General features: G+C 61.0%; 1 protein-coding gene across 5 annotated transcripts in view; it reads left to right on the top strand.

Annotated features, from left to right (window-relative positions):
• The window catches only part of TOM1 (target of myb1 membrane trafficking protein), a 41,566-nt gene extending 30,749 nt beyond the window's left edge, over nucleotides 1-10,817 (top strand). For 2 of the 5 annotated variants that reach the window (XM_021081486.2, XM_084955463.1), the window contains 7 exons: nucleotides 328-427; nucleotides 1,119-1,239; nucleotides 5,441-5,516; nucleotides 7,923-7,976; nucleotides 8,950-9,009; nucleotides 9,861-9,900; nucleotides 9,984-10,817. In XM_021081486.2, coding sequence (XP_020937145.2) covers nucleotides 328-427; nucleotides 1,119-1,239; nucleotides 5,441-5,516; nucleotides 7,923-7,976; nucleotides 8,950-9,009; nucleotides 9,861-9,900; nucleotides 9,984-10,138 — 606 coding nt within the window. In that variant the 3' untranslated portion in view covers nucleotides 10,139-10,817. The remainder of the gene's footprint in view (nucleotides 1-327; nucleotides 428-1,118; nucleotides 1,240-5,440; nucleotides 5,517-7,922; nucleotides 7,977-8,949; nucleotides 9,010-9,860; nucleotides 9,901-9,983) is intronic. The other 3 variants (XM_021081488.2, XM_021081489.2, XM_021081487.2) reach the window with 2 other exon arrangements.
• The last annotated feature ends 6,706 nt before the right edge of the window (nucleotides 10,818-17,523 follow it).

Raw genomic sequence — 17,523 nt, 5'->3', positions numbered from 1 at the left:
CTTCCCTCCCCAGGGATCCTGGCCAGGATGCGCCTTCTTAGCCAGGCTCTTAGAGAAGCCTCCTTCCAACTTTTTCTATCACTGTCCCTTTAAGGTAAATTAGGTTCTGCCCCCAGCTGATGCCCCAGGGTCCTTCTGAACCTCCCAGAGGGTCCCGCTGAGCTAGAAGCCAAGAGGAGGGAGAAAACCTCTCTGACTCCCAATCATAGCTGCTGCCAGGGCCCTGGGAACAGATCCCCAGGCAAAGAATGCAGGTGCCAGTGCCTCAGGGCAGCAGGGCATGAGACCACAGGAGGGAGGGTGACAGGGCCTCTCCCCTCCCCCCAGGCCCCAGGCGAGGCCGAGCCCGAGGCAGCAGCTGACCTGATCGACATGGGCCCCGACCCAGCGGCCAATGGCAGCCTCTCGTCCCAGCTGGCGGGAATGAGTAAGTGCGGCGTCGGGGGAGTGGGGCCCTGGTGCCCCTGCAGTTCTGGGGGGCCCTCCCCTTACACGGCCAGAGCTAGAGTGCCCACAGCAGAATGTCAGCCCAGACCCCACCTCGCCGGGGTCCCAAGCTGCATCTTGCTACAAAGCTGAGCAGCAGGGACAAAGCATGGGAGACCCTCCCTCATAGCCCCCAGCCCCGAATCCCCTTCGGATCTCAGAAATCCTGTACGATTCCCCTCGACTCTGAATTCTCCTTGGCCTGAATCATCAGGGCAAATTTGGGCCTGTACCCTTGACATCCAGGGCCCCTTTGCTCCTCTGTAACAGGGCAGCAGTGGGCCCTGCTCACAGGCCATCATGAGGCTTGAATAAGCTTATGTGTGCACCAGTTAGACCAGCTCCAGGCCCAAGGCGCGTTCCTGGTACAGGTTAGCCATCGTCACCATCATTGATTAGTTAGCGTCATTGGCTGCCTGCTTCATGCCAAGCCCTCAGAAGTAATTGGGAGAGAGGAAGTGACCTGCCCCAAGTCCCTCAGCCGGCAGGTGGCCTGCCCCATCCGTATGCCCCACCCTTCCCTGCTCCAGCCCACGCAGAACCAACCTGGGTCCGGCAAGGAACACCTCGGCCACGGCTCCGTGCCCAAGGCCAGCCAGGCAGACCCTTCACACGCTCTTCTGTCCCCGCAGACCTGGGCTCCAGCAGCGTGAGGGCTGGCCTGCAGTCTCTGGAGGCCTCTGGCCGACTGGAAGACGAGTTTGACATGTTCGCATTGACGCGGGGCAGCTCACTGGCAGACCAGCGCAAAGAGTGAGTGGCCGGGCCCTGCCCTGGGCCCCTGCAGGCCCCTGAACCCAGTTTGTTGGCGGACACACCAGCCCCCCCACCTGCACCCCATCAGGATGGTAGAGGTCCAGACCCCACGTCAGCCGTGCAGGGTCCTGGGAGCCCAGTGGGGCGGGGATGGACGGGGGAGGGACGTTGATGACCGACCGGGTGCCAGCGTCTTACATAATCCGATCAGACAAGGAAGTGGAGGCACTGAGAGGCTGGGGTGTTCGTCCAGGTCAGGCAGCTAGTGTTTGATGGTGCCGGGTTGGGAGCCCATTGTCCCCAGCCCAACTGCACACCTTGTACCAAGCCCTCGGGGGCTGGTCCAGTCATTTCTGCTGTTCTGTGCCAGGGCTCGGTTTCCAGAGATGCCCTTATTGCCGCACCTGAGCCTGCTGCTGTGCGCTGGAGCTGGGGTTCTCTTCTTCCCTGGGACTGTCCGTTCTCAGGGAGATGCTTTCAGCCGCCTAGGCACATGGCTGAGTGTCTACCAGGGCCGGCTCCTGGCCTGGAACTCCCAGGACTGCTCCGTACAGGCTGGTGGCGGCGGGTAGTGCACTTGGGGGTGTTGTCAGCCCTTTGCTTATAACCCCAGGGCAACCAGGCTGTACAGCCGAGGAAAGCTCTGGATTAAGAGACCTTCCCAGCAGGTCCTGGCTCCCTAGCGGTCATTCTGGTGTCTCTGGAAACTGTTGATGGGCCTCCAAAGGGCCCGGGGGTGCCCCCTCCACACTGGCCTGGCCAGCCCTGCGCTGAGCCGCGTGTCTGGTCTAGGGCAAGGTAAGTACTCCCAGGCCCAGGTGCTCGCGGTTGCCATGGCGTTAGGGGCTAGAGGCTCACGAGTCTGGTGGGACTTGCAGCCAGGAGAGCGGCCCCTCAGGGAGCCCTGGCACCTGGCCCACCAGCCTGGCTGAGGTTTGCTGCCGCACTGTCACTCCTCTGGGGAGCAGGGCCCTGAGGGCCAGTGAGAGCGCCCCTGAGCTTGCCCTCTAGGGCCCACAGCCTCCCAGGGAGGGTCACAAGCACACAGACCACTGCTGGGCAGCGGCTGGTGCTGTCCTGGACCATGTGCCTGGCTCTGCAGACACGGAGGAGGGGCACGCAGCTCTGCGGAGGGAACTCAGGGTGGGGCCACTCACAGCGGGGCTGTGGGGAGGTCAAGGTGGCCGTTTCAGGCCATGGAACAGCACGTGCAGAGGGTGAGAGGCCGGGGCCAAGGGCATCATGTACCATCTCAGGGTGTAGGTCCTTCTGCAGGCCCTTCCTGGGGAATGGTGTCCACCCCAGCAGAAAATGCCCAATGGCAGAGTTCCCATCGTGGCACAGTGGTTAACGAATCCAACTAGGAACCATGAGGTTGCGGTTCAATCCGTGGCCTTGCTCCGTGGGTTAAGGATCCGGCATTGCCGTGAGCTGTGGTGTACGTTGCAGACGCGGCTCGGATCCCGCGTTACTGTGGCTCTGGCGTAGGCTGGCAGCTCGGCTCCGATTAGACCCCTAGCCCGGGAATCTCCATGTGCCACGGGAGTGGCTCAAGAAAAAGCAAAAAGACAAAAAAAAAGAAAAAAGAAAATGCTGAACGGGGACAGGAGTGTGGCCGAGCCTCGGGATCCTCTCTGCTGTCCTAGGCTGCTTAGCTGGCCCTCTCTATGCTTCAGCCAGATCTTCTAATCCGGGTCACCTGGCTGGCCTTTGGACTCCTGTCCTTGCCCTGTCCCCTGAGGCTCTTGAACCCTCTGAGGCCTCTTCTGTTAATCGAGTGTCTAGCTTCTGGCCCCACACCCCCACCAATGGACCTGCACAATCACAGCCTCTCCAGCTGACCAGGCTCTTCTACCTGGGATGCCAAGGAGAGCCGTAGGGGCATCAGGGCAGGCCAGTTGAGGGACACCTTAGCCAGGCAGGCTTGGCCAGAAGCACGATGCTCTCCCTGGACCTCTTCCATGCTCCAGTCTCTCCCCAGGGCCTCTGTCTTCTCCAGGCACTGAGAGGGTCACCCTCCCCCACCAGCCTCACCGGGACCATCTGAAGAGTGGCCCTCCTCCCTCCACTGGGCACAGGATCACAGCCCCGTGAGCATCACATGGGCTCCACTGCTACAGGCACAGCCCCAGGAAGGCTGAGCTTTGACCTTGGGGCTGTGTGTGAGCATGAAAATGAGAGACAGACAGAAAAGTCAAGGTGGCAGGGAGTAATTAGGAAGGAACGTGTGGTTCCTTTGAGTGAAGGGCAGCGTCAGTTTCTGTGTGTTCCAGGCCGGATGTGCCCCACTCTGCCTGTTCCCAAAGCACACCTGTCACATCTTTGGTGCACGGTGGCTTCCATCCTGGAGTGAGCGGGCCCTCTCAAGACAGGATGCATCGCTCAGGCTTCAGCATCCCCTCCTCCTCGCCAGCTCTCGTTGCCCTGATTAACCAGGGGTACCAAGCTGCTGTCCAGGAGGGTGTGAGCACCCCACCCACTGCCGAGCTGTCAGGATGGCTCCAGCCCACTTGCGTTGATCAAGGCGTGTGAAGGGACTCGCTGATGACGGAGCTGTTCTGGCTAACTCCCCATCCTGCGGGAGAAACGGAAGGCAGCCCTTCAGTGCTGCCTGGGGAGTTCCCATTGTGGCTCAGTGGGTTAAGAATCCAACTAGTATTCATGAGGATGTGGGTTCGATCCCTGACCTCATTCAGTGGGTTAAGGATCCAGTGTTGCTGCAAGCTTCGGCATAGGTCATAGATGTGGCTCGGATCCTGCGTTGCTGTGGCTGTGGCGTATGTACGCAGGCAGCTGCAGCTCTGATTCAGCAGTAACCTGGGAACTTCCATGTGCCATAGGTGTGGCCCTAAAAAAAAAAAAAAAAGCCTGCCTGGGAATTTGGGGGATTTATCCCAGAACCCCCTTTAAGCCCCAGGCTGCCGGCTGCCTGGTTCGCGGGAGGGCAGATCAGCATGGCAAGCATTGAATGCTGTGCTCCCAGTTGCCAAGGCCTCGAGCTGGACCAGCGCTGGCTTCAGCAGAGCATGAGGAGCTCCCGGTCCCCAGGGAGGCTCCCTCTTTCCCGGACCACGCAGGGCTTTCCCCGCTGTGAGGCTGGAATTCCGAGGCTGTCATCTCTGCCTCCAGGACTGCCCCGGCCTTACCTCCTCTCTGCCGCCGTGCAGGGCGGGAACGACCACCCTTTCCCAACACCAGAGCCACAGGCCCAGCCTCCCTGGAGGTCCCTCTAGCAGCAACCGGGAGAGTCACCCGGCGGCCTCACAGCACAGCTTTCCCTCCTGCTCCTGGTTATTCTCTCACTTCCCCACGACTTCACCTCAAACCCGACTGATAACCTCCTTCCCTCTCCTCGTCTGCCTGGAAGTTTCGGGTCTTGCCTTTCCATCTGCCCACCACTAGCCTCCCCAAGAGGGTTCAGAATTCCCATCACCCACGGTCTGCATGCTGCTTTTCTGTCCGTCCGTCTGTCTGTCTTTAGATCCGCACCTGTGGCAAATGGAAGTTCCCAGGCTAGGGGTCAAATCAGAGCTACAGCTGCCGGCCCACATCACAGCCACAGCACTGTGGGTCTGAGCTGCCTCTGTGACCTACACCATAGCTCTCAGCCGTGCAGGATCATTAACCCACTGAGTGAGGCCAGAGATCAAACCCAAATCCTCATGGGTACTAGTTGGGTTCTTAACTGGCTGAGCCACAGGGGGACGCCTGCACGCTGCTTCTCAGCAGCAAAAGCGCGATCCCTCATTCAAACACAAACTTACACAGAACCACGAGTTCTGCGATTCTGGAACGGCAATGACCCGGAAGAGGGTCTGGGCGTGACTTCCCCACGAGCGCAGGGTCACTGGCACTCTCTCCTCCCTGCAGTGTGGCCAGTGCTGGTCCTCGGAGGCCGATGACCTTGTTCGGGGTCTTTGGCCCCGGCGCCCTCCCTCGCTTCCCCAGCCCTGCTCTACCTGTCAGGCAGCTTCATCTCTGATCCCAGGTCCTGGAGGCAGGAAAGGAGACCCTTTCTACCATCCCCGGGCCAGCCTGCAGGGGTCGGCACCCTTCCCGGGGCCTGCGCCGCCCCCACCCACCAAGTCCACACGGGATGGGAGTCCAGCGTGTCCCACCCAGCCCCCTCCGTCCTCACGGCAGCCGTGGCGTGCCTGGTCATGGCATGTGATGGCCGTGGTGGCCTCTTGTGTTTCAGGGTAAAATATGAAGCCCCCCAAGCAACAGACGGCCTGGCTGGAGCCCTGGATGCCCGGCAGCAGAGCACTGGTGCGGTAAGCGGGGCCTGGGAGCCTATCCGGAGGGAAGGCCAGGGCACGCTTGCCCACCGGCCCCCAATTGGGTATAGCAGTGTCTACAGGCGTTCAGAATAGCTCAGTGTCGGGCCCCACCGCCTCCTAGAGACCCGTTCTCTGCAGGCGTGTGGGCAGGGGGGACAGGAGAACATACCCCAAAACCACAGGGTGGCATCCACGGGCGGCATTTTTGTCCCTTTAAACTGCTGAGTGTGTACTAAGTGTCAGCCACACGCCCGTACTAAGCATGCTCTGTGGGTGACTCCTCCCCTCAGCAGGAGCCCCATGCACAGTCCTGGCACCTCGGAGTTTGTTACGGGACGACTTGCAGTCAGAGAATTTCTTTCCAAGCGAGTGGGCCGAGCAGCTCCTCGGGAGGTGCTTAGAAACTGCAGGACCTGCAGTGGGAGAGGCAGGGGCAGTGACAAGGGCTGGGGACAGCACAGGTCTGCGGGGCTGGGGCGGGACTGGCCGCTGGGAGGAGCCCAGGGCGGGCCTGAGCACAGGGGGACATCGGAAGGCCCCAGCATGGGAGCGGGGAGAGCCATCTGGAGGCCGTGGAAGCCGCCCAATCTGCCAAAGCGGGAAGTGAGGCAGGAGGTGCGGGAAGGGTTCCCAGCCGCCCCAAGGGCATCCCCAGCATCTCAGGAATCACCCCCATGTCAGAACAGGGGGTGCTGTGGAGGCAGGAGCAGCGAAGGACCGCTGCCCGGGCCTCGGCGCCCCCATCATTTTTGTCTTTCACTGAGCTGGCACCCTGTGCCCAGCCCCACTTACTCAGTCATCACACAAACCTTTGGGGTGGCCCCTTTCAAAATGAGAAAACTAGGAGTTCCCGTCGTGGCGCAGTGGTTAACGAATCCGACTAGGAACCATGAGGTTGCGGGTTCGGTCCCTGCCCTTGCTCAGTGGGTTAACGATCCGGCGTTGCCGTGAGCTGTGGTGTAGGTTGCAGACACGGCTCGGATCCCGCGTTGCTGTGGCTCTGGCGTAGGCTGGTGGCTACAGCTCCGATTGGACCCCTAGCCTGGGAACCTCCATATGCCGCAGGAGCGGCCCAAGAAATAGCAACAACAACAACAAAGATAAAAAGACAAAAAGACAAAAAAAAAAAAAAAAGAAAGAAAACTAGGGGCAGAGGGGCTTAGTGTGACCACAGAGGTCACATCGTGCTCCAGTGCCTGGCACGTGGCGCAGGACTTAGCCTCCACAGTACCTTGGCATGGTTACCCACTGACAGAGGAGATCACTGGGCTTAGGGTTGAGGTCCTTTGCTCACCATCTCGAAGCTGTTGGTCTGTCCGGCTCTGATGCCAGTGCTGGTAATGAGAGCCCAGGGTGGCCTGCAAAGCTGGGAGGGGCTGAAGTCCTCCCCTCTCGGCCTTTCTTTCCTGAGGGCTGTCGTTTTGGCTCCAGAGATCCAGATGAATCCAGACACTCTGGAAGCCCGTGCAGAGTGCCTCTCTCCCACCCCACCTGGCCTCCCTGGGCAGCGCCGACTGCACAGCCAGCTCCTTCCTGCTACACAGGAGGGCACTTGGGCCCGGGGACGTGCGCTTGCCCAGGGGGACACAGGGACTCAGGGGCTGCAGGTGTCCTGGCTTCTGCCCACCTCGCAATAAGCCACAGGGAGGAATCACACCTCTGCCTGCAGAAAAGCAGGTGCCAATACATTCTCTCTGCGACACCTGCAGAGACGTAAGCAACTTCCACCAGCTCAGGGTATGACGTCCTTAAAATCGTGTCACAAACATCTGCTCCCAAGGTGCTTTCCTCTGGCCGGCGGGTAAGGCTTTCTCCCTTCCGGCTGTCAGAACATGACTCCCAGCAGCAGTACACAGGGCGGAATCTAGTGCCCACTCTGCGGGCGGCCAGTGTTTGCCCCCCAGGGTTGATGAGTCCTGGGGCGTGGGGATGCTGGGCAGCATCTGCCAGGCCCCGTGCGGGGTCCGTCCAGCAGGGAGGCAGTCACGGCGTGATGGGCTAGGAGCCAGGGCCCCGGGGGTCTGTCTGCCTGTTGATAAACGTGAGAGGACCCAGTCTAGCGATGTTCCAAAACCCAGTGCCCGCCAGAATCCCGAGGGCCAGCGGGGCTGATGGTGGCCCACTCCGCCGTCTCGGGGTTGCTGGGGCCAGCCTCTGGGCTCCTTGGGGTAAAGAGGTGGAGGAAGCTTTGCCCCACCCGTCTACAGCCCTGGTGTCCCCACAGGGAGACAGCCTGTGCTGCTTCCTGTCCCCTTTCATGGGCCATCACCCCTGCACAGGTGTGGGCACATGTGCGCGCGCACACACCCACACCCCAGCACAGCTCCAAAGGCGGAGGCCAGCCTTGGCCACTTGGCCCTGGCCTTCCCACCACCCTCAGCGTGACCCTCTCTCACCCAGGTGGGAGGCGGCAGTGAGAAGAGCCTCAGTGACTGGATGGTGAGACAAGGCATGGTGAGAGGGGCTGGGCACCTGCGCAGGGCCACCCCGGCGGTGCTGTCCATCAGACCCGAGGAGAGCGAGGGGCATCAGGGCGCCCAGCCCCGCTCCCCGGCCCTTGCTTCCACGGCCGTGCAGCTCTGGCAGCTGGGAGGTGACCGGGGCTGGCCTGGATCTGGGCTGAGTGTCCGCATAGGGAGCTGGGCAGCGCTGGGAACTTGCTGCTGGTGCTGCTGGGGAATCAGCTCCTGCCTCTTCTCTGGGCGCTCCTGCCGCCCGCCGGGGTCCTCGCTGCCTGCCGAGGACAGAGCTTGGGGACTGACCTGGCTTTGGTTGGAGAAGGACTCGTTCTCCCTCTGTTTCCCAAAGTAGCTAAGTGGTAACTGGCGTTTCCTAGGCATCTAAGCTGTGCCAGGCGCTGTGCTAAGCTCTCTGCCCCCCTCATCTCCTTTAATCCTCACAGCAGCCTGGACGGTAGGTAGCATCACCCGTTGCAGTGAGCGAGGCGAGGGTTCGGGGAGTTTAGCAACCTGCGCAAAGTCGCAGGCCAGCACTGCGCCAGCTTTCTGACCCCGGAGTCTGTGCCCAGAGCCTCCAGTAGGATCCTCCCACTCAAGATGCATCTCGAGACCCCAGCCCTGCCCCAGTCCAACCCTCAGCCTCGGTGGCAGAACTCGTATCTTTTTCACCCCCGGTGAAATGTACCCGCAGAACCGCAGCCCCCTGGACCCACCAGGCTGGTGGTCCCGGCACCTCCCTCAGCTCCAGCCCATCTCTGCCCCCTCCCACCATAAACTCTTGAGTCTGCAGGGGTGCAGTGGGCGCTGCAGTCGCCCCCCTGCCCCAGCCTTGCCAGCTGGCCGCTCCCTGGGCCTTGAGTGTTACTGTGTCAGGGGCTCGCGAGGCAGGTGACTGCGCAGGGCCTCAGCCGGTGGGCCCTGGGCTGGTGGGGCCTCCCTCTGGTCCAGTGCACTGTTCTCCCCCCCAGATCCCTGTCACCCAGGCCTGCCTCATGGAGGACATCGAGCAGTGGCTGTCCACGGACGTGGTGAGTCAGGCCTGCCCCTCACCCACCTGACAGGAAGCCCACTTTAATCACGAGGAAGTTGGGGGGCAGGGGGAGCAGCGAGCTTGCACGGAGGACACCTCAGCAGCCGGGAGTGTGTCCCCCACCCCCCCAGGACACTGGGCCCGGCCCACCCCCCCAACAGCTGCTGGAGCCTCTCTTCCCCGAGCCTGCCACCACCAACCCCGGGTCCCGCTGTGGGCAGGACGGGTGGACTGAGGGCAGCAGGGGACACCTGCAGTGGCCCCGGGAGACACGCTGCAGCCCCACTTGCAGAGCAGGACACTGACAGGCAGCTGCAAGGGGTGCGGTGCCTGGAGGAGGCGGGCGCGCCCGGCGGTCTGCAGAGCCCCGCGTCTGCCATCACCACCCACCTGTGGGCACCGAGGACCAAATGTCTGGGCGCTTCCAGGCCCAGAGGCTGCCTACTGCAAGCGGCAAGGCCACGCTTCTGCCCATGGTCAGGAGAGTGTCCGTTGTGTCTGGTGGAGGAAGGCTTACCCCCACCCCAGCCCCCAGCCCAAGCACGCGTGGCCTCGGTCTCGGGTGTCAGCTTGTCCATCATGGGGCGAGTCTACCCATCCCTCTAGGCACTGGAGGGAAGGGTCATTGAGGGCCCAGTGGGCACCACACCCTGTGCTCGGCACACGGCCAGCAGGCCTCCCCGACAGCCCCGTGAGTGCCACCCAGCTGAAAGCCGAGGCTCAGAGAGGTCAGGTGACATCCAAGGCCAGGTGGCTCAGGAAGGGGTGGGGCTGGGGTCTGGGCCCCTCTGGTCTGCAGGCTGAGCCCCACCCTGGCCCACAGCTAACCTGCCTCCTTCTGCTTCTCAGGGCAATGATGCCGAGGAGCCCAAGGGCGTCACCAGTGAAGGTAGCAGCCCCAGCCCTTTCCGCCCCCACCCTGCCCCCCTCCAGACTTGGAGCCCACCCCCAGCCTCCCTCTCGTTCCTCTAGAATTCGACAAGTTCCTGGAAGAACGGGCCAAAGTGGCCGACCGTTTGCCCAACCTCTCCAGCCCCTCGGCCGAGGGGCCCCCGGGTCCCCCATCTGGCACCGTCCCTCGAAAGAAGACGCAGGAGAAGGACGAGGACATGCTGTTTGCCTTATGAGTGTGGGGCCTGGCGTCCTGGAGCCCGGGCCCCCGCTGTTCCCACACTGCGTGGCTGGGGCCTCTTCCTCCTTTGGTGTTCGCTGCTTTGGGGGTGGCTTGTTGCGCCCTCTTCTCTCCCCTTTGAGGTTGGGGCTGTGCTGCCTGGGGGTACAGGGGGCAGCTGGACAAGTTGAGAGCGCGAGTCAGTTCTATGCTGGATCCTGGCCACGCCTGCCTCCTTCCCCACCCCCACCAACCACTACAACTTTGCTGGAAAGCTGGAGGCCCCGGCACAGACAGGCTGGCCTCGTGGTTGCCCCAGTGTGACTGCCCCTGCCGTGGTGACCCATCCCCAGAGGAGCGCCCTTCAGAGCCCTCACTGCCAGTTAAGGCCCAGCCTGAGGTTGGAGACCGCAGATGCTTCTGTCGCAGCCTTGGGGCCCAAAGGCTTTGGCCACTGCGGAGGGCCGGGGGTGTGCTGTGGTGAAGGGAGGCCCCACCAGCCCCCGGCCGCAGGGGGAGGCTGCAGGGGTGCCTGGCGCACCCATGTCACCCACGACCCCCACGCCCTTCCCTCCATCCTTTCTCTCTTCCTCCCGCGCAGGCCTCCACTGGGCACTGGGCCCACCCAGCTGTTGGTTGACCCTCTTGTACTGGGAGAGGTGCCCTTTGTACCCCCGATTAAAAGTAGAAAAGCAGCCTGCTAGCAGTGGTGTTCAGTCTCCAGGAGGAAGTGACCTCTTGGTCTCGCCAGGGGCAGGGACTACTTTGGGCTGGGCTGGGGGCCGTCCAGGAGACGGCGTCTGCAGACGGGACTGGGCCCCCGGCCACAGCGCAGCTCCAGCCCCGAGTTGCCCGCCAAGAGGCCCCATTGCTCGCCGAAAAAGGCATATCGTGGAAAAGATGGGCACAAGGGAGTGACGCCTCTCCCTCGTAGGCACCTCACACTACCGTCCCCCCGGGGACCGCTTCTGCCCAGCAGCAGTAACGTGGGACCCCAGGGAGGGAGCACCTGGGGACGGTGTCGGCTTGGTGGGGCCGTGAGCCTACAGGGAGGGGACTGGCCATCCCATGCCAGGCCCAGGTGCCAGGTATTCTCCCAAGCTATACGTGGGCTCATAGAATTGGCACCACAACCCTGGGCAAAGCAGAGTTGCATCTCGTTTTACAAAGGCTGAGTCCGACAGTGGGTCAGGTGAGCCACCCAGCTGTGAAGCAGAGGCAGAGGTGCAGTCATTTATCACGTGCCAGGCACTTCCTGAGGCACCCACGCATTGTCCCCATTTTTCAGACGGCAACACTGGTGCTCAGTTTGGATGATGTGCGTGGCTCACGGTTCAAGGTGCTGGGCCACGGCTCAGGGGCAGGTGTCAGCGCTTATCTCCACAGCAGCTCGGGAGCCCCGGGTCTGGGGGAACCGCCTTTTCCAGTCTGGAACCTCCACACCAGGCTTCCCAAGGGCCACTGCCTCAGGCAGTGGAAGGGAAGGGGCCGCTGTGGGGCTGCAGCGGTTGCCCTGTGCAAAAGGTGAGCCGGCGGAGGAGAGCGGACGTTTGAATGCCTGGGTCCAGGGGGCCCGGGCCTGGAGCAGGGCCTCCCAGTCTCTGAGCACCACCTGCTCCCTCGAGTGGCCGGGCGCACCTGCCTTCTGAGGTGTGGCCTGGAGCCAGCCCTCCACGTGGAGTCGGAGCAAGAAAAGCAGCTTGGGGACAGGTGCGATGGGACCGTAGCCTTGTCCCCTCACTGGGAAGGAGGCGCTTATCGTCCAGGCCGAGAGTCAGAGTCTACAGTGGAGCCAGGCCTGACGCTGACGACTGTTTTTCTTTCTGCCCCTGTGGGGAGCAGCCATCAGCCTGGCCTGACAGCTTTGGAGGAGACGCAGGCGCCCTGGGTCCTCACCCATCAGTCACAGCCAGCTCAGCATGTCCAAATGAAGGTTCCCTCCCACGTCCTGTATAAAGCAGCTGTGTGTTTGCCCGGGTAACGGGAAGGCTCCAGTTTTAACAAGGTATCCAGCGTTATCTGGACGTGGTCCAGCCCCCCCTGGTTACTGGGCAGTGACCCCTGTGCCGCTCCCCTGGGGCGGGGGGGCAGCACCGGACAGCCCCGCCTCAAGGACCCCTCCTTCAGAGGGATAGCAAGAGAGCACTGGCAGGAGCCACCAGCGCTGGCCAGGCTGGGTTAACTGGCACCAGGCAGTGTCTGAGGCCACAGGCCCTGGGCCTGTCACTCCACAGTGGCAGGAAGTCACGGAGCCCCACATAAACCAGCTGCAGGTGGGGGGCCTTGGGCTTTGGCCCCAGGTCGGGATTAACCAGGCACCCTGTGGCTCTTGCTGGGCCCAGCTGCTTCGGAAATGGCACCCAGCCAGGGGAGCGGGGGAGGGTGTTGATCGGAGCCAGGCAGGTGGGCAGTGGAGTGGGAGCCCAAGAGGCAGTCCTTGGAACCTGGGGGAAGCACTGACCAGAGCTGCCTGGAAACCTCTTGGCAGAGCTTCCATCCTCCACTCCCTCCAGGCTTCCCTGACCCACCAGACCCCACCCTAGGCCTGGACCCTGACCCCACACCCCCAATCCCAAAACATCCAACCTCTCCAGTTGTCATACAGCAGCAGCTCTTGGTGCAGCCTTTCTGAGCTGTGTGACCTTAGACAAATTGCTTACCCTCTCTGTGCCTCAGTTTTTCTCACCTCTGAATGCTAATAGCAGCTGCTGCCTCACAGGGTTGTCATGAGGGTTAACTGTGAGGACCAGTCAAGGAAATAGTCCAAACATATCGTCAAGGATGGCACCCCTTCCACCCAGAAGATCCTCTGCTGCAGACACCCAGACAGGGAGTGTGCTGCCCTGATTCCTGGGTAATTTCAGAGACCCCAGCTTAACCCATGGTATTGGCTTCCCAGCTCTCAAGGCTGCTCGCTGACCCCCAGGCAACCTCAGTCCTGACATCTGGACGCTGCCCGTGAGTGGAGCCATGGTGCCTCCATCTCAGCAATGGCGGTGAGATAGGACCTGCCCAGGGGTCCTGGACCAGCCACTGGTGACTCACTGTGGGCCCTCCCAGAAGCCCTCCCTGCCCCTACCATCCCCACCCCCACCCCGCCCACCCCCTCCAGGGGGGACTCTGGCTCGGGGCAGTGACCCACAGTGACCACGAGAGGGCAGCAGCGCTGCGTGGGCCAGGGCCACGAGGCCAGCACCACCGAGTTGACCAGCTGGAAGGCTGGCAAAAAGGGAGCTCTGGGTGGGCATCACAGAGCCCTGGCCCTCTGACCCCCTGAAGCTGTGAGTGCCTCCTACGAAGCACCAAGTGTACGCGTTCCTGTGGTCCTGTTCAGCGGACAGGGTTCAAATCCACACGTATTTCTAGTTCCACCTGTATATGCAGAAAAGCCCAAGTTTACCCCAGTAACTCCAATGACAACCCAACACCTGAGATTCCTTCTGGTTTTTCCCGTTCCCTGTGAGTCCTTAACAGCAGCAGCCCCAGCCCTACAGGTGTCCTCACCTTGTTTGGGTCCTGGCATCCCTGCATGGACCCCAGAGCCCCCGCTCAGGCCCCCTTCTCCCCAGCACAGGCTGCAACACCCCACCTGGGCCACTGCAACCCAGCCCCGCCTCGAGGCAGCTACCTGCCTTACCTGGTCCCATCAGTGGCTTTGGACGAATTATGCAGGACTGGAGCGGAGGAGGAGGCTTCGCTCTAAGGACCATCGGGAGTTCCTGTTGTGGCTCAGTGGGTTAAGAACTTGATACAGGTTTGATCCCTGGCCTCGCTTGGTGGGTTAAGGATCTGGCATTGCCTCAGGCTGCGGCGTGGGTCACAGATGATGCTCAGATCTCGCGTTGCTGTGGCTGTGGGGTAGGCCGGCACCTGCAGCTCCAATTAGACCCCTAGCCTGGGAACTTCCATTTGCCACAGGTGTGGCCCGAAAAAGAAAACAAAAAATAAGTGTGGTCAGAGTAAAAGCCTCTCTGAAGTGACGTCTGAGTCCCATTGTCCCCTCAAACCATCTAGATTTTGTGCAAATTCTGGTATTTGCTCCTCTGAACAAACCCTGCCTGCCTCTTGCCTCAGAAAGCACCACAAAAATCGTGGGTCAGTGTATTCGTCCACAAAGGCTGCCATCGCAGTGGACGGCAGACTGGGGGCTCAGACAGCAGGGCGCACTGTCTCACAATTCTGGGGCCCAGAGGCGAAGGTGTCCGCAGGCCTCTCTCCTTGGTTTGCAGATGGCCGTCGTCTCCCCACGTGCTCACATGGTCTTCCGTGTGTGTCTGGATCCTAATCTCCTCTCCTTACACCAGCCAGACTGGATTAGGACGCGCCCGCACCACCTCGTTTTACCTTGATTACCTCTGTGAAGACCCTTTCTCTAGGAGTTCCCACTGCGGTGCTGTGGGTTAAGAATCTGACTGCAGCGGAGTTCCCTTGTGGCTCAATGGTTAACTAACCTGACCGGAATCCGTGAGGATGCAGGTTCAATCCCTGGCCTCGCTCAGTGGGTCGAAGATCTGGTGCAGGTCACAGATGTGGCTCAGAGATGGCGTGGCTGTGGCTGTGGCACAGGCTGGCAGCTGTAGCTCCGATTTGACCCCTAGCCTGGGAACCTCCCTGTGCTGCAGGTGCGGCTCTAAAAAGCCAAAAGAAAAAAAAAACTCTGACTACAGGGAGTTCCCCTCGTGGCTCAACAGTAACAAACCCGACTAGTATTCATGAGGATGCAGGTTCCATCCCTGGCCTCGCTCAGTGGGTCAGGGATCCGGCGTGGCCATGAGCTGTGGTACAGGTTGCAGACAAGGCTCAGATCTCACATTGCTATGGCTGTGGCATAGGCCAGCAGCTACAGCTGTAATTCAACCCCTAGCCTGGGAACTTTTCATGTCTTGGGTGTGGCCCTAAAAAGACAAAAAAAAAAAAAAAGAATCTGACTGCAGCAGCTCATGTCACTGCAGCGGTGTGAGTTCGATCCCCAGCCTGGTGCAGTGGTTAGTGATCCAGGGTTACCACAGCTGTGCTGTAGGTCGAAGCTTCAGCTCAGATTCAATCCCTGGCCTTGGAACTCCGTATGCCTAGAGTGCGGTCAAAAAAACAAAAACGAAATGACTGTATCTGCAAATACAGCCACATGTTCTGGCATCTTTGAGGTTAGGACTATCAACAGATGAATTTGAGGGAGACACAATTCAGTCCATAGAGGTCAGATAGACAAACATCTCTCTGGCCATCCCCCAGGGCACACCTGGGGACCCCATCCTGGGATAGCATCACCCCTGATGCACACAGGTTCTGCAGGGGGGTGACTTGGTGTAAGAACCACCTGCGGGCCCCTGTCCCCACCCCCGGTGGGGATTTGAGGGTGGTTTGATCCATCCTTGGGCCAACCTGGCCTTGGGGTTCCAGGAGGGACCAGCCATTGAGGTCAGGACCAAAGCAGAGCAGAGAGAAGGTGGAGGCAAGGAGGCCACACGCACCTAGAGCCTGGGCCAGGCACTGTCTCTGCCCCCACTGTCACCTGCCATGTTCCAGAGCAGAGCCAAGGCAGTGAGATGGCAGGATGCACTTAGCATTCTTCCCCCCCCCGGGGGGGGGGGTGGCAGCAGGTCCCCTGGCCCCCTCTTCTCCCCTTGGTCCCTCCCCGCCCCTGCCCTAGGCCAGCCTCTACCCCTCCTCCCCCCACAGTCCAGGCCGGCTCCGTGCCGAGGCTGCACCTCCAGCCTTGGTCGACAGAGGGGAGAAGCTCACAGACCTGAGCCCCAAAGTTCCAAATCCCCAGTAGGTCAGTGTCACAGCGGGATCCCAAACAGGGACACAGCAGCCCAGAAAAGGAGGCGGCCTGCCTCCCTGCCCAGAGCACAGTCCGGGGAAGCTCCAAGTTCAGTGTGGCCTGGAGAAGGGCAGCCCCCAGCAGGACTCGGGGAGGCCAGCGCGTAGGGGGCTGGCATTTGTCAGACCAAGGGCTGTGGAGGCCCCAGCACTGGCTGGGGGTCAGCAGACGCAGCTTCTGGCCACACAGCCACTGATTTACAGCTGGATTGGAGGTAAGTCCTTTCCTCTCCCTGGGCCTCAGTTTCCCCAACTGTTACCCAAGGAGATTGAATTAAGTTCTCCTGAGGCTTCTCACTCTGCTGTCCTGCTGCCTCAAGCCCCAGATTCTATATTTCTCCCTCGGGGGAAAAAAAGAAATGCGATGCAAGAACTCGTAATAATAGGGGAGTTCCCGTTGGGGCTCCGTGGGTTATGAACCCGACTAGTATCCATGAGGATGCGGGTTTGATCCCTGGCCTCACTCAGTGGGTTAAGGATCCGGCGTTGCCGTGAGCTGCAGTGTAGGTCACAGATGAGGCTCAGGTCCCTGTCGCAGCAGCTGAAACTCCTATTCAGCACCTCGCCTGGGAACCTCCATATGCTGTAGGTGCAGCCCTAAAAAAAAAAAAAGAAGGGAGGGGGAAAGACAGAAATCCTAATAACAGAGGTGGTACCCTGGGGCGCCAGGGTTCTTCTCCAGCTCCAGGACCCACAGGAGTGAGAAAACACCTGCAGGACAGGTTTGGGGGGCGGTGGGGGGGGGGAAACTGTGAGTCACAAGGCCCTGGGGCCTCCTGGCCAGTATAGCAGCTGCCTGCTGGGGAGCTGATGGCCTCGGGAGGTGGAGCTGGTGGCCTCATGGGGAGGAAAGAAGTGAAACCCAAGCTGGGATCATCTTTGCAATTGCCGCCAAGCCCAGCCCCAGGACAGCCCCTGGAAAGGGGAAGCCGTGGTCCACTGAGGAGGAGGAGGAGGAGGGCTCCTGCCCGGGGGTGGGGGGTGCTGATGATCAGACCCTGCTGCTCCTGAGATGGAAAGGAAAGGCATCTTGGCGTCCCCACTGTGGCTCAACGAGTTAAGAACCCGACTTAAGTAACCATGAGGATGTGGGTTCGACCCCTGGCCTCGATCTGTGAGTTAAGGATCTAGTGTTGCCACAAAGCTGCAGCGCAGGTCAAAGATGCCACTGGCGTTGCTGTGGCTGTGGCGCTGCCAGTTGGACCCCAAGCCTGGGAACTTCCATATGCTGGGGGTGCGCCCCCCAAAAAAAAAAGAAAGAGAAAAAGTATCTCCACTTTATGAAAGAAAGACATGAGTCTTAGAAATGTCAGCTGCTCAATCCACGGTCACACAGCTGGGGAGTTGGACTGGCTTCACTGGGCCCTCTTTTTCTAGGAAGAAGGGGTTCTGGTGGAGTGGGGTGGGGTTCAGATGAGGTGCATTGTAGTCTGATACTGGGGTCATGCCTTGGGCTGCTGTGGAGCTAGAAACATCGCTCTGTGTGTGTGTGCGCCTGTGCGTGTGTACGCACAGGCTTGCACAGGTAAGTGTGAGTGTGGCTCGAGGCCTGGTGAGCAGGAGCTTCCTGGTCACCTG

The sequence above is a fragment of the Sus scrofa genome, chromosome 5 (assembly GCF_054392235.1).
Source record: "Sus scrofa isolate SSC_HxYL_T2T_F1_AM1 chromosome 5, Sscrofa_HxYL_maternal_Yorkshire_Landrace_v2.0, whole genome shotgun sequence".
Lineage (NCBI taxonomy): Eukaryota > Metazoa > Chordata > Mammalia > Artiodactyla > Suidae > Sus > Sus scrofa.
This window is presented reverse-complemented; position numbering and strand designations above follow the sequence as displayed.